The sequence below is a fragment of the Macrotis lagotis genome, chromosome 1 (genome assembly GCF_037893015.1).
Source record: "Macrotis lagotis isolate mMagLag1 chromosome 1, bilby.v1.9.chrom.fasta, whole genome shotgun sequence".
NCBI classification, from domain to species: domain Eukaryota; kingdom Metazoa; phylum Chordata; class Mammalia; order Peramelemorphia; family Peramelidae; genus Macrotis; species Macrotis lagotis.
Genome location: NC_133658.1, coordinates 440,954,885 through 440,969,700, shown reverse-complemented (window position 1 = coordinate 440,969,700; position 14,816 = coordinate 440,954,885). Strand labels below are relative to the sequence as shown.

Genomic DNA, 14,816 nt, shown 5'->3' with positions numbered 1-14,816 from the left:
GTGGAAGGCAAGGGGGAATGAGGGAAATTTCACTCTGATCAGAAATGGCTCAGAGAGGAAACAGCATGCATACTCAATAGGGTATAGATATCTAGAGTAAAAAGAGAAGGGGGATGGGGGAAGCGGGGGGGATGTGGGTGACAGAGGAGAGGGTAGTTTTACTTTTTTGCAACCATGGGTCCGAATGGTTATTGGGTCTCTAGGGTGATATGTGGGCTTGGGGTCTCTTGGCCCCAGGACCGATGCTCTGGCTGCTGCACCACTCAGCTATCCTACAGCACATTTTAGAAGAGCACAGTTTAGAAGAGGGACAGAATGAAAGGAGAGAGAAAATATAATAGATGCTAGTGGGGAGGAATGGATAGAGGGAATTACAATCAGCAACAGCAACTATGGAAAAATATAATATGGAAGTCACTTCTGTGATGGACTTAATGATAAAGAATGTGATCCACCTGAGACAGAGCTGATGGTATCAGAACACAGACTGAAACACGTTTTTTTCTCTTTTTTTTTCTTTTAGGTTTTTGCAAGGCAGTGGGGTTAAGTGGCTTGCCCAAGGCCACACAGCTAGGTAATTATTAAGTGTCTGAGGCCGGATTTGAACTCAGGTACTCCTGACTCCAGGGCCGGTGCTCTATCCACTGTGCCACCTAGCTGCCCCTTCTCTTTCTTTTACTTTATTTCTCATGGGGTTCTATATTTTTGTAGGGGAGGGGTATTATGTTTACTCTTAAACAAGAATATTTTAGTAATGTATAAATAAAGTCATATTAACCAAAAGAAAAAACGAAACCAGGAGAGATGGTAATTCAGGGAAGCATGGAAGGACGTGCATGAACTGATTCTGAGTGAGATGAGCAGAACCAGAAAAACATTGTACACCCTAACAGCAACAAGGGGGTGATCATCATCCTTGATAGACTCACTCATTCCATTAGTGCAATAGCCAGGGACAATTTTGGGCTATCTGCAATGGAGAATACCATCTGTATATAGAGAGGGAGTTGTGGAGTTTGAACAAAGAGCAAAGACCTTCAATTTAGAAAAACAAAACTGTTACCTTATTATGTAATTTTGCTATCTTTTATTCTTTATTTTGCTTCCTTAAGGATATGATTTCTCTCTCATTACATTCAACTTTGATCAATGCATTCCATGGAAACAATGAAAAGCCTAACAGACTGTCTTCTGTGGGGGGTGGGGGAGGGAAGCAAGACTAGGGGCAAATTTGTAAAACTCAAAATAAATAAAATCTTTATTCGGAAAAAAAAAATTTAAAGCCCTCCACATTAGTAAATAAAGCTAGGCTTTATCTTGCCAAAAAAAACAATAAAAGTAGTTGTCATTTGCCAACTTGATTCTAAAAATGAAAGAAAAAATCAAATTATTAGTAACAAAAATTAATAGGAAAAATGAATTAAGATAATAATCAAAGAAATTATTCTGAACTATTTTATCCATCTATATGGCAATAACTCACAATCTGATAAATAATAAATGAAATGGATGAATATCCACAAAAATAACAATTGTTCAGATTAATATAACAGGAAAAAGAATATTTAATATGAAAATATTAAATAAACTATAAATGAATTCCCAATGAAAAGTCCCCAATATCATGGATTTACAAGCAAAGTTTACCAAAAATTTAAAAGAACAATTAATTTCAAAACATATAAACTGTTTGGGAATAAATTAGGAAAAGGAGTTCTTCAGGTCTTTCTCTGAGAAAAAAATAGTGTCTTGATTCTTAAACCAGGGAAAGTCCAGAAAGAGAAACCATAGACCAATATTCCTGATGAATATAGATGCAGAAATTTTAAATAGAAAAGTTAGAGCAACAAAGCACAAATATTATACCCTGGATTTCATTAGAAATTCAGGGCTGATTTGATATTGAGAAAATTGTAAACATAACTGATAAATTAAAAAAATAAAAACAAAAATTATAATTATATTAATAGGTACAGAAAAAGCTTTTTATACTACACAACACTCGTTCTTGTGAAACAAAATACTAGAAAGCAAAGGAATCAATGAACTTTTCCTTAAAATAATAAATAATACTGTTTTCCCTGAAAATCCCCTTTTGTAGTAGGATATTCAAGGTTCCCCCAAACAAGAAGGGTCCAAGATGATACCAAAGTAAGAGTCCAGGAGCTCTAGATTAATTATATCAAGCAGTTTAATAATCAAAGTGGGAGGGACAGGTAGGTGATGGAGTGGAGAGAGTACTGACCCTGGAGTCAGGAGGATCTGACTTCAAATTTGGGCTCAGACACTTAATAATTACTTTGCTGTGTGACCTTGGACAAGTCACTTAGATCTTTGCCTTGCAAAAAAAGAAAAAATATTAATCAAAGTGGAATATTTACATCAGGAAAGGCCAGGGTGGTAACTAGATATGACATATTTGAATTCCTGCCAAGACCCCCAAAAACCACTGTGTTATTTTAAGAAATCCGACAAAGGGAAAAGGAGTTACAGAGTTTATTAGTATTGATTAGAATATATTTTGGGGTTTACCCTACTCATCACTGGGCTCGACTCTCAGACACCTGGGTGCTGTTTTGGCTGTAGTCCAAGATATGTGAGGCCTTTTACTGGTCATCATTGTCATGCCCCAGTCATTATGTTTTGGGGGCTTACATTATCCATTGTTTTAATTGATAGAGACTCCATGGCTTTCACTGATGGAAACTTTTGTGATAGAACCCACATTATTCATGACCTTTATTCCTAGAGACTTTTTTTTTTTTTTTGGTTTTTGCAAGGCAAATGGGTTTAAGTGGCTTGCCCAAGGCCACACAGCTAGGTAATTATTAAGTGTCTGAGACCAGATTTGAACCCAGGTACTCCTGACTCCAAGGCTGATGATTTATCCACTCCTCCACCTAGCGGCCCCCCCCTTTTTTTGGTTTTTATTTCTAGAGATATTTGCAAGGAAACCCATATCATGGCTTTTTCAGCCGAAAGGATTCACATGATTGTGGTTTTTACCAATATGAACCTCATACATAGCTATGTAAAAGAAAAGCCAGCATTATCTGTAATGAGCATAAACTAAAGATCTATCCACTAAGATTGGAGATAATGCATGGATTCCATTATCACCATTAATATTCACTATTATACTAGAAATTCCACCTTTTAGATAAGAAAACTAAAATGAGAGAATAAGCAGAAGAGGAAACAAAATTATAATTTTTTTTACAAATAATATACTAGTTTACGTAGCACTGAAAAATCAGCTGAAAACAATTAGCTTAATCAGAATTTCTTGAAGTTAAGCAACAAAAATCTAACAAAAGTATTTGGAAGTCTTTTGACTATATATATATATATCTGGGAATAAATTAGGATATATATGTATGTATATAGGAACTTTATGAACACACAATACACTTTTTAAACAAGGACAACTCTCTATAATTAGAAAAATTTTTATAGATAAGTTCAGACCAATATGATAAATAATAGTAATAATTCCTAAATTGATTTACTTACTTGGTGCCATACCACAGGATTATAAGAGCTAGAAAAAAATAATGAAAATTTATATGAAAGAACACAAGATAAAGATTATAAAGCAAATTATTAAAAAAAAGTAGAAAGGGGGCTTTGGTAGTACCAATTCTCAACCATTGATCAGAGGGATGAACACAGCCTAATAGACTTAATAATAATAATATTAATCAAGCACCATAACCTAGTATCTAATAAAAAAAAAACCCAAGTATCTCAGCTATTGGAGTAAGAACTCAACCCACAGTTCCTTAAAGAAATCAAAGAAGAGAAAAAGGACCCACATGAATAAAAATATATAAAGCAACTCTTTTCATTGTAGCAAAATTTAATTGAAACTGAGAATAAGCCCATCAATTGGGGAACGACTGAATAGTTCATGAAATGTAAATGTAATATATGTATTGTAAGAAATTATGAAGATGGTATTTTCAGGTAAATCTGAAAATATTTATCTAAACTGATGCAAAGTGAACTGAGTAGAACCAGGAGAACAGTTTCTACATTAAAAACAATGCTATAAGGACAATATTGAAGCTCTCTACCCAACAATCCTCATCCCCGTCCCTCCCAACCTTCCACATTCCAAGTCCTCTTCTTTTCCTCTTCTAGTACATGTATCCCTTCCCTATTATACTTAGGGCCTTCTTTAATAAAATCTTCAGTCTGTCTTCTTGAACTGATAAAACTTTCTTTGTCCAGAAAATACTGCATCTCCAGTCATCCTTCCATCATTCCCTCCAAAGAACTAGACTAAGAAGATAAAGCATATTCCTAGATTTCTGCTTTTAGACTATCCTTTTGCTACTATACTCAACAATCTGTTTTCCTTTGAGATTTATTCCATTAATTCATATTATCTACTAGAGATTTATTCCATTGATCCATATTATCTGCTAGTTGATACTATATAATTCATTCTCTTTCCTTTCTCATGGAAGTCAGCACTTGAATTATAGTTTTCATCTATATCCCACCAACTCCTGTGTTACTAGAGATTTTGTATTTTGTATCCCCTCAACCAATCTACCCTCCATCTCAATTTTTCACTCTCCAAAATTTCCATTATCTCTACTATCAGTTCACCTCATCCACACTAAAGGGGAAGAGGGATGATCATATCCTTGATCTGACCATCTCCCATGATTATTCCGACTTTATGATCCAAAAGTAACTTTACTTCTGAATCTGTTCTTGAGTTGATGACTTTGTTTGCCCATTGCATTTCCTACTTCCTTACTTCCTGTCACAGTCTTGACTGTGGATCCACCAATTTAGCCTTACAGTATTGGCTACCCTTTAATTCTTTGTTCTTATTCCTTTTGACAGACATTCCTTGGGCTAATCCATTTAACTTTTTAATTTCCATTCATAAGCTTCCCAAAGCTCCAGGAAAAAGTTGTGTAGCCATCCTGACAAGATTCACTATAAATTTCTTATCTAATGTTAACCCAGTCCACATTATAGCTTGGCAATCTTTTTATTCTTTCATAACTGATACTCTCCTACTCTCAACAGTAACAATCCTGTATCTTTTCTTCTTTTACATCTCTTAATTATTTTTCCCATGCCTTAAACAAAAGACTTTGCTGCCTTCTTTTTGAAAAAAAACCCTTAATTCTGAGGATTGTAAACTTTTTCTTTGCTTCTCTGTCTCAAAACTCATCTTCATCATCTCCCATTCTGTTTTTTTTTTAGATTCTGATGAAGAATGGGCCTTTTCTAGAACAACTGGCCTTAGAGTCAAGAGAACCTGGATTCAAATCTGGCCTCAGACCTTAATAATTACCTAACTGTGGGACCTTGGGCAAGTCACTTAACCCCATTGCCTTGAAAAAAACAAAAAAAACTTTACCAAGAATGGTCCTTTTCCTTGCCATTACCAGTCCTTACACATATATATGCCTTTAATCCCATCTCTCCCACCTCTTTCAGAAATTCCTCTTCTAGAATATTCTCATCTTAGTCTTTTAGTTTCTTCCCCAGTATCAACAAATATGAAGATTTCACCCATCCTTAAAAAAAGCCTTTCCTTGCCTTCATCCTCTCAAATTATTGTCCATCTATCTTCTCCCTTTCACAGCCAAACTCTGCAAAGTCAAAGTTTCCATTACCTGAACTACCAATTACTTTTCGATCCCTTACAACCTAGCCTCTGAGTTATTTTTACCTTTCACTATTTTTTTTTTTAGGTTTTTCAGGGCAATGGGATTAAGTGGCTTGCCACATGACTAGATAATTATTAAGTGTCTGAGGTCAGATTTGAACCCAGGTACTCTGGACTCTAAGGCTGTTGCTCTATTCACTGTGCCACCTAGCCACCCCTATCTTTCACTTTCGAAGAAATTCATGACATCAGAGAAGTGATGCCATGACAAGCACATTAATTAGATTTGAGTGATGGGGACTGTGCTAAATCACCAGCCTCCTTTTCTCCTCCAGAGCTATCTGGGTCCAGTGGCCAGATATGAATCAGTACAACAGGAGATGACCCTGGATACAAGGCCATCAGGTTTAAATGACTTGGCCAATGTCACATAGCTAGTAAGAGTCAAATGTCTTGGATTTGAATTCCCATTCTCCTGACTTAAGGTCAATGCTCTATCCATTGTGCCACCTAGCTGCCCTTAGCTTCTGACTTTACCACTTAACCAAAACTACCCATTTTAAGGCTATCAGTATTTTCTTAATTGCTGAATCTAAAGTCTTATAATTAATCTTTCTGCCTCTTTTTCTGCCTCCAGACAGCTACCCAAATGATATTTTTATAATACAGATCTAATCATGTCATTCTCCCCCTCTCATCACCCCACAGACATTCAAAAATCTTAATTTGTTCCCAATTGCTTCTAAGAAAATTATAAAATCTTAAGGACTTTGATAATCTTGTTCCTTACCTTTCCAATCTTATTTCATTTACGAGCCTTAAACATAATCTTCATTCCAGTTAAATTAACATATTGTTCAAATACATAATTGATCTCTTATTTCATTGATTTGGCAACCTAGTCTACCAATTGCATATTGTAATGTGTGCAATTTGATCGAGAAATCTTAGTAAGTTACTTGAGATAGATTGTGACTTGTCTTTGTGACATCAGTGTCAGAGACAAGATCTAAAAACACTACTTGACTCCAAATGTAGCATTTAACATTTATAGATGATGATGATGATATTTGCCCTTTGTTCTTGAAGAAGACCATGACATTAAGGGAGGTGATGCCATGACAGGCACATGAATTGGATTTGAATAAAGGTGAGCTGTGCTAAGTCACCAGCTTCTTTTTCTCCTCCAGAGCCATTTGGATCTAGTGACCAGATATGAATCAGGACACTGGAGATGGCCCTGAATGCAATGCAGTCAGGGTAAAGTGACTTGTCCAAGCTCATATAGCTATTAAATGTCTAGTATCTGAGGCCAGAGTCAAACTTTCTGATTGTAAAGCCAGTGCTCTATTCACTGTGCCTCTTAGTAACCCTTTCATTTATAGAAAATTGTTTCTTGTTATATATCCTACCTGAACTTTTTGTTTCCCCTTCATTAATTTTATTGAAAAACATTTTTAAATCCTGATGAGTTTCACAAATTGTTAATTTAAACCTTATACCAGTAAATTAATTTTTCATTGCTTCATTAAACCTCTTCCTTTCCATATGCATCTGTACACATGGTGTGTGTGTGTGTGTGTGTGTGTGTGTGTGTGTGTGTGTGTGTGTGTATTATACAAATATTATTCAGTACTAATTCTATTTAAGTTAAGAAAGAGAGGCAAAGACAAAATGATGGTTTAGGAGCAGTCACCTGACAACTCCCAACATTTCCTTCCAAATAATTTAAAATTATATCTCAAGACAAATTTTAGATTAGCACAACTGCTCCAAGACATTTTTCTGGCCTGTAAAAGCTTAAAAGGTAGGTAAGAGAAGTCTGTGACAATGGGTTGGAAGTCTGTATAGTCCACATGAATAATGGGGACAACACTTTTGGGAATTCTCAACCCAGAGTCTATGAGGAATTGGAAAAACTTCAGAAAGAGATTACAGGGAACCCTTTCTTGGCATTGGATACAGCTAGTGTACATCATAGGCCCAGGATTGAGAGAGAAGCATTGTTTATCTTTCACAAGAAAACAGGAACCCTAATCACAGTTCCAAAACAAAGAGGAGCACCAGCATTTGTGAAAGACCAGGGGCATTCTTGGGTAAAGACCAGAACACAGACTAGAAGCATTGTGACCACAACTCTCCCAGAATCACACCATCTTAGAAGTATCAACAATTTGCAGGCCTCTCAAAGTAGTTCCAAAAACAGCACCATGAAAAAGCCTAAGGCTTGGGATAGTGCCTCCCCATCCCCAGGTTAACAGCCCAATTTTAACATGAAGTTCAAAGACAAGAAATAGTCTGGAAAAATGAGCAACTAAAAAAAACAAGAATTTGACCACAAAAATCTACTATAGTGGCAGGGAAGATCAAGAAATAAACTAAGATGACAACATTAAAACAGCTACCAAAAAAGCCTCAAAGAAAAATTCTAATTAGGCTGAAGTCCAACAAGAATTTCAGAAAGAGTTAAAGAAAAAAGATGAGTATTAAAGAAAAAAATTTAGAAAAGAAATGAGAGTAATGCAAGAAAACTATGAAAACTATTGGTAAAAGTGGCAGAAAAATATTAAGAAAATTACAACTTAAACAGAATTTGCCTAATGGAAAAGAGGCACAAAATTCACTGAAGGAAAGAATTCCTTAAAAAGTAGAGTATGTTAAATGGAAAAAATAGGTACAAAATCTCATTGAAGAAAATAATTCCTTAAAAAATAGCAATGAGCGAGTGGGGCAGCTAGGTGGCGCAGTGGATAGAGCACTGGCCCTGGAGTTAAGGAGGACCTGAGTTCAAATGCAGCCTCAGACACTTTCAGACACACCTACTGTGTGATCTTGGGCAAGTGACTTAACCCCATTGCCTTGCAAAAAAAAAAAAATTACAAATGGGCAAGTAGAAGCTAATAATGACATGATACATATGAAGAAACAAAGCAAAATCAAAAGAATGAAAAAAATAGAAGAAAATGTGAAGTATCTCATTGGAAAAACAATTCAAATGGAAAATGGTTCCAGGTTTATAATGTAAGAATTATTGGTTGGAAGTTAATATGGAAGAAATTTAGATTAGAGCAACACCTCACACCCTATACCAAGATAAGATCGAAATGAATACAGGATTTAGACATAAAAAAACAATTTTATAAGCTAACTAGAAGATCAAGGAGTAGTTTACCTGTCAGATCTATGGAAAGGGAAGCAAGGAAGAGATGGAGAAATCATTAAAAATTAATTAGATGATTTTGATTACATTAAATTAAAAAGCTTTTGCACAGACAAAGCCACTGTAACCAAGATCAAAAGAAATGTAGTAAATTGGTATTTCTAGTATTTCTGACAAAGGACATATTTCTAAAATATAGAGAGAACTGAATCAAATTTTCAGAAAAACAAGCCATTCCCCAAATGACAAATGGTCAAAGGATATGCAAAGGCAATTTACAGCTGAGGAAATCAAAGCGATCCATAGACATATGAAAAATTGCTCTAAATTATTATTGATTAGAGAAATGCAAATTAAAGCATCTCTGAGATATCTCCTCACACCTCTCAGACTGGCCAATATGACCCGAAAGGACAATGATCAATGTTGGAAGGGATGTGGGAAATCTGGGACACTAATACATCGTTGGTGGAGCTGGGAACTCATCCAACCTTTCTGGAGAGTAATTTGGGATTATGCCCAAAGGACAACAAAAATGTGTATACCCTTTGACCCAGCAATACCACTACTGGGTCTATACCCTGAAGAGATTATGACTTGTACATCACTTGTACATAGCAGCCCTGTTTGTGGTGGGAAAGAATTGGAAATTAAGTGAATGTCCTTCAATTTAGGAATGGCTTAAAAAACTGTGGTATATGTATATCCTGGAACACTATTGTTCTATTAGAAACCAGGAGGGATGGGAATTCAGGGAAGCCTGGAAGGATTTGCATGAACTGATGCTGAGCAATATGAGCAGAACCAAAAAAACATTGAATAACCTAACAGCAACATGGGGGTGATGATCAACCTTGATGGACTTGCTCATTCCATCAGTGCAACAACCTGGGACAGTTTTGGACTATCTGCAATGGAGAATACCATCTGTATCCAGAGAAAGAATTGTGGACTTTAAACAAAGACCAAAGTCTATTACCTTCAGTTTTGAAAAAAAAACAAAACCATGTTATCTTATTATGGAATTTTGTGATCTCTTATACTTTATTTTTCTTCCTTAAGGACGTGATTTCTCTGTCATCACATTCAACTGAGATCAATGTATACCATGGAAACAATGACTAATAGACTGCCTTCTGTATGGGATGGGGGGAGGGAAGCAAGAATGGAGGGAAATTTGTAAAACTCAAAATCTTTCTAAAAAAATTAATAAGATCTGGGTTAAAATCCCATGTTAGACAATTATTAGTTCTCTGACCCTAGTCTATTAGCAATTCTATTAGCCTCTCAGTGCATCTCTTTGCTTATTTGCAAACTAAGAGGGTTTGGATAGATTATTACTACTGTTCCTTCTACTTCTATATCACCTTATTAAAAAAAAATATCATTTCCCCTACTGCAGCTGCCTTCAATTCTAAACTTGTGTGAATAAATTCCTGGTTATATGGCCAATGACGTTTATTCAATGGATGTTCAGAGTTAACTTAACTTGCAGTTGTTCCACATTTTTGAAGTAATGGAATGCATGGGCAGCATTCATGGTCTGAGAGTCATTGAAAGTGATATGAATTGTGGGGATCATATTGCACTGTTGTGAGAATACTGCATGCCAATCAGACTCCAGAGCAGAAAATTATTTGGAAGCTAAGAAGAAACTTAATTCCTAGAGCTTTTGTGTTCCCTCAACCCAAACTGGGTCACCGTGCAATTATGGTAATGAAATGAATTCTCGTAGGGCAGACACTCATAATGCCTGGAGACTTCAGGTCTACCTAGGCTAGAGCTACTGGAGCTGAGGACTGAAGGCAATAGGAAAATCAATGAAAGCTTGAACAGACACATGGTTTGGCTCAAATATCACATGCCAGATCTAATTGTGAACCAGTTAATCTGTGAAGGAATAATGTGACTGGCATCTTCACAAAAATAGGAGTTCAATTGAATGATTTTCCCCAATTTAAAAAAAAAGAATTATTGGGCTACATGAAAATCATGATTTAATGTGCCTGGACATCATCTTCCAAGATCTTCAAGATCTGGGGAAACTGCTCTGATATCCTATTACAAAGGATACAATAGAAATTGAAAAATTCACCAATCGCCTAATGAAATAGAGATCCCAAAATGAAAAATCCCATGAATATTATAGCCAAATTCCAGAGCTTCCAGGACAAAGAGAAAATAAGTCATTATAGTGAAGCCATAGTCAGGATCACATAAGATTTAGTGACTTTTAGGTTAACAGAGAAAAAAGCTTGAAATGTGATATTCAGGAAGACCAAGGAGCTAGGATTACAACTAAGAATTATCTTTCCTGCAAAACCGAATGTAAGACATTCACAAAAGTGGATATTTAGAAAAGGCATTATTAGGTCAATTAAAAGAAGTTTCCATTGACAGGACACAGGCATGAGTCAGGTATATTGGAATGCTCTCAAAAAAAAAAGTTAATGGTTTGAAAAGGAGAGATGCACTGGTAGAAGGAAGAGGTAGAATGAGGAAAATTTTCTTACATGAAAAAAGCATGCCAGAAAATTTTTCTATGATGGAAGCACTGAACCTTGAACCTCACTTCTAAATTAGTTCAAAGAAGGAAGAATATCTGCACCCTGGGATGTGTATAAAAATGTAATTCAGTAGGGGAAAAGGAGGGGAATGATAAAAGAAAGGACAGATTAAGGGAGGTAATAGAAGCAAAATAGACTTTTGAGCAGGGATAGGATAAAGAGAGAGAGGAAGAAACAGAAGAAAATAAGATAGAGGGAAATATACAATTAGTAATCATGACTGTACATGTGAATGGGATGAGCTATTTGCAGATAGATCCGAAATCAGAATCTAACAATTTGTCATTTGAAATAGACACCTTAAACAGGACACACAAAAGTTCAATTAAAGATCTGGAACAGATTCTAATATGTTTCAGCTGAAGTTTTAAAAAAAGTCAAGGGTCATAATCATGATCTCAGATAAAGCAATATAGCAAAATAGACTCAATGAAATGACATAATCAGGAAAACTACATTTTGCTGAAAGGTACTATAGACAAATAATATCCATTTTTAATAGAAATTCCTTGATAAAGACCTCATTTCTCAAAGATATACTGAATATTTGATTTTGATACATGATTGTGATTGAATACTATTGTGCTATGAGAAATCACAAGGAAGGGCAGCTAGGTGGTGCAACGCAGAAAGCATCAGCCCTGAAGTCAGGAGTACTTGAGTTCAAATTTGGCCTCAGATACTTTAGTAGCTTTAACCCAATTTCCTTGAAACAAAAAAGCAAAAAGAACTCAGAAGGGGGGGATGGTTTCAGAAAAAAATACATTGTTCTAAGACAATTACAAAGGACTCTTGATAAAATATTCCTATCCACCTAAGGAAAGAAATCTGATGAATTTGAAGTGCAAATTGAAGTATAATTTTCTTGCTTTATTTTCTTTTTTGTGATATGGTTAATAGGAAATATATTTTGCATGATTTAACAGGTATGATTGATTTCCTATTATCCATCTTCTCAGTGGGTGTAGGGGAGGGAATGAAATCCATAATTTAAAGAGAAAAGTATTTTTGAAATAAATAAAGAAATTGAAAATGAGATTTTTTAAAACTTAAGAATTATGAGAGTATTCAATTAAGAAACCTTATTTTCTTCAACTTTTTTCACAAATTTGTTTAAAAAATTTGACTAGTTCCTATTTTCTATTTTTGTGAGATGAAATATGTAAGAATTTATTATTTATGAAAGATCTGCTCATATAAAATGTATTTTAAAAATTAAAATGAGGTAAGACAAATGAATTTTTGTATTACTTGAATTCAGACATAATTTGTCTCATTCCCTAGCCCCATACACCCAATCTTGTTTCATTTTCCCTTTGTACTTCATGCTCTACTGTACAGGCTTACATTAAAATTACTTCAAAACAATACTTGAAATAATGTTGATCTGGGTTGTTTGCAAAATCTTTAATAGAAGGACATGTATATGAAATTTTACTTAGGCAGTTTTGCCTTTATTTCTGAAGATCAAATCAGCAGTGTATATCTTGGAAACTTCTTTTGTTTCCAGATAAAGCAAGTCACTACATTTATGATTGTTCCTATCCTATCCTATCCTATCCTATCCTATCCTATTCTATATTTATTGTTCCTTTAATTCTTTGTCCCTCTTTCTTAAATATAGGTTCTAGACTCAGAGCAAGACCCAGCAGAGCATGTCCCTGAAGTTGAAGAGGACTTGGACCTTCTGTATGATACCTTAGATATTGAGAATCCAAGTGACAGTGGTCCTGAAATGGAAGACGATGATAGTGTCCTTAGCACTCCTAAACCAAAATTAAGGTAAGGAGATTGATAGAGATTCACTACAGCTTGGCCAGATTCATTATTCCTGTCTACTGAGCTATTCTTTTTTCCTTTGAAACTGGTTAAGTTGCATCCCCTTTTTTCTTTTTTATCCTCAGAACAGAACAAGTCTGTTGGACAGGAGGTTCATGAATGTTTTTCCTTTTGTTAAGAAACTCTCTGACAAATTGTGGAACTCATAATCTTGCAAATGGATAAATGTTGTAAACTACCTTTGCATGTAATTGGAAAAATAAAATAAAAATTTCAATTAAAAAAAAAAGAAGCTCTCAGTAACCCTTCCCATGACCAGGTTGACACCTAAATTATGTTTGTTTGTTTGTTTGTTTCTTTAATTGATGAATAAATGAGAACTTTATAGTCTCACTAAACAGAGCTTGCAAGAGTATTTCAGTAATGAGATTATTCACAAGTTTCCTCTGGAGGAAAGCTGTCAGACTTGAAAACCCACTAAATCTAGTGAAAGTCCAACTTCAATTTTGCATTAAATTTATAATATGCTGAGAATTTCTTTTTTCATCAGGATTTTCTGGGGGGGAAATGAAGATCTTAAAATAAAGTTCTGAGATTACTATTTCTATATTCAAACTTCATAGGCCCTATTTTGAAGGTTTATCACACTCCAGTTCTCAAACAGAAATTGGCAGCATCCACAGCGTGAGAAGCCATAAGGAACCATCAAGTCCAGTAAGTAAATGATATTTTAGGGGAAAAATTGTATGTGTAACAATTATATAAGTAGAAACTGCAGCCCATAAACCTGCCTCCAGCCCTTTTATTCTAAGTAAAACTATGTCTCAGAAATTATTGTATCACATATATATGGAAGCTATATGACTTCTTATATTACCTATCTATTGCACCAATATTTATCCTGATTATTTTCTTGAATTTAGTTAGTTCCAGGTAGCTTTCTATGCCAGATTACTAATCTCCATCTTTCTTACATTTTCTCTGGATTTTTCCTTTTAGCATATGCCTTTTACCTTTCGATATTAAGTGCCCTGTTTTGAATTTTTTTCTGACTACTGTCTTGTTCCAAGCAGATGGAAGTACCTGAAAAGACAAAGAAGCATGAAGGAGACGGTATTTCGGACACCTTATCATACGTAAGTTTCTGATTCAAACCATTTTTCATTTGCTAATCATTTAATGGACCTTTGGCTACAGTTCATTTCTGGAACAGCATTGCTCCTACTCAGCTCTAGTCTACAAAAATTCAATATATCCTATTACTCATTTAGATATCTTGCTAAGGCTGAAATTCTTTCCAAGTTTGACTTCCAACTTTCTAATCTTATCTCCTCTTATTTCCCTTCATCAAGCCTTACTAGACTATTCATGATCTTCACCTTGGTATGGTAAACCACACATATAGCCTTCCTGCCCCTACCCACTTATCTATGCCTTTCTCTTTCCTTCTGGGCTCAGTTCTTACTCCTCCTTTGTAGACTTTCTCTCTTCTGTTATAAGACAAGCAATCCAGCCCATAGCTTGTTTAAGTACTATGCTCAAAGTCATAACTGAATTCTCATTCTATCTAGAGTACTTATTACCTTGGTGGTACATAGTCAAGTCACTTATACTCTCTTAACCATGGTTTCCTTATCTTCAAAATAGGGATAGTAATAAACAGTAAACATTT

The 14,816-nt window shown here is 35.1% G+C and overlaps 1 protein-coding gene across 5 annotated transcripts in view; it reads left to right on the top strand.

The window, feature by feature from the left end:
* PACS2 (phosphofurin acidic cluster sorting protein 2) overlaps window positions 1–14,816 on the top strand; it is a 342,997-nt gene that overhangs the window by 201,744 nt on the left and 126,437 nt on the right. For 3 of the 5 annotated variants that reach the window (XM_074213318.1, XM_074213320.1, XM_074213322.1), the window contains 3 exons: window positions 12,990–13,147; window positions 13,768–13,858; window positions 14,215–14,280. In XM_074213318.1, the coding sequence (XP_074069419.1) occupies window positions 12,990–13,147; window positions 13,768–13,858; window positions 14,215–14,280 (315 nt within the window). The remainder of the gene's footprint in view (window positions 1–12,989; window positions 13,148–13,767; window positions 13,859–14,214; window positions 14,281–14,816) is intronic. The other 2 variants (XM_074213321.1, XM_074213319.1) reach the window with 1 other exon arrangement.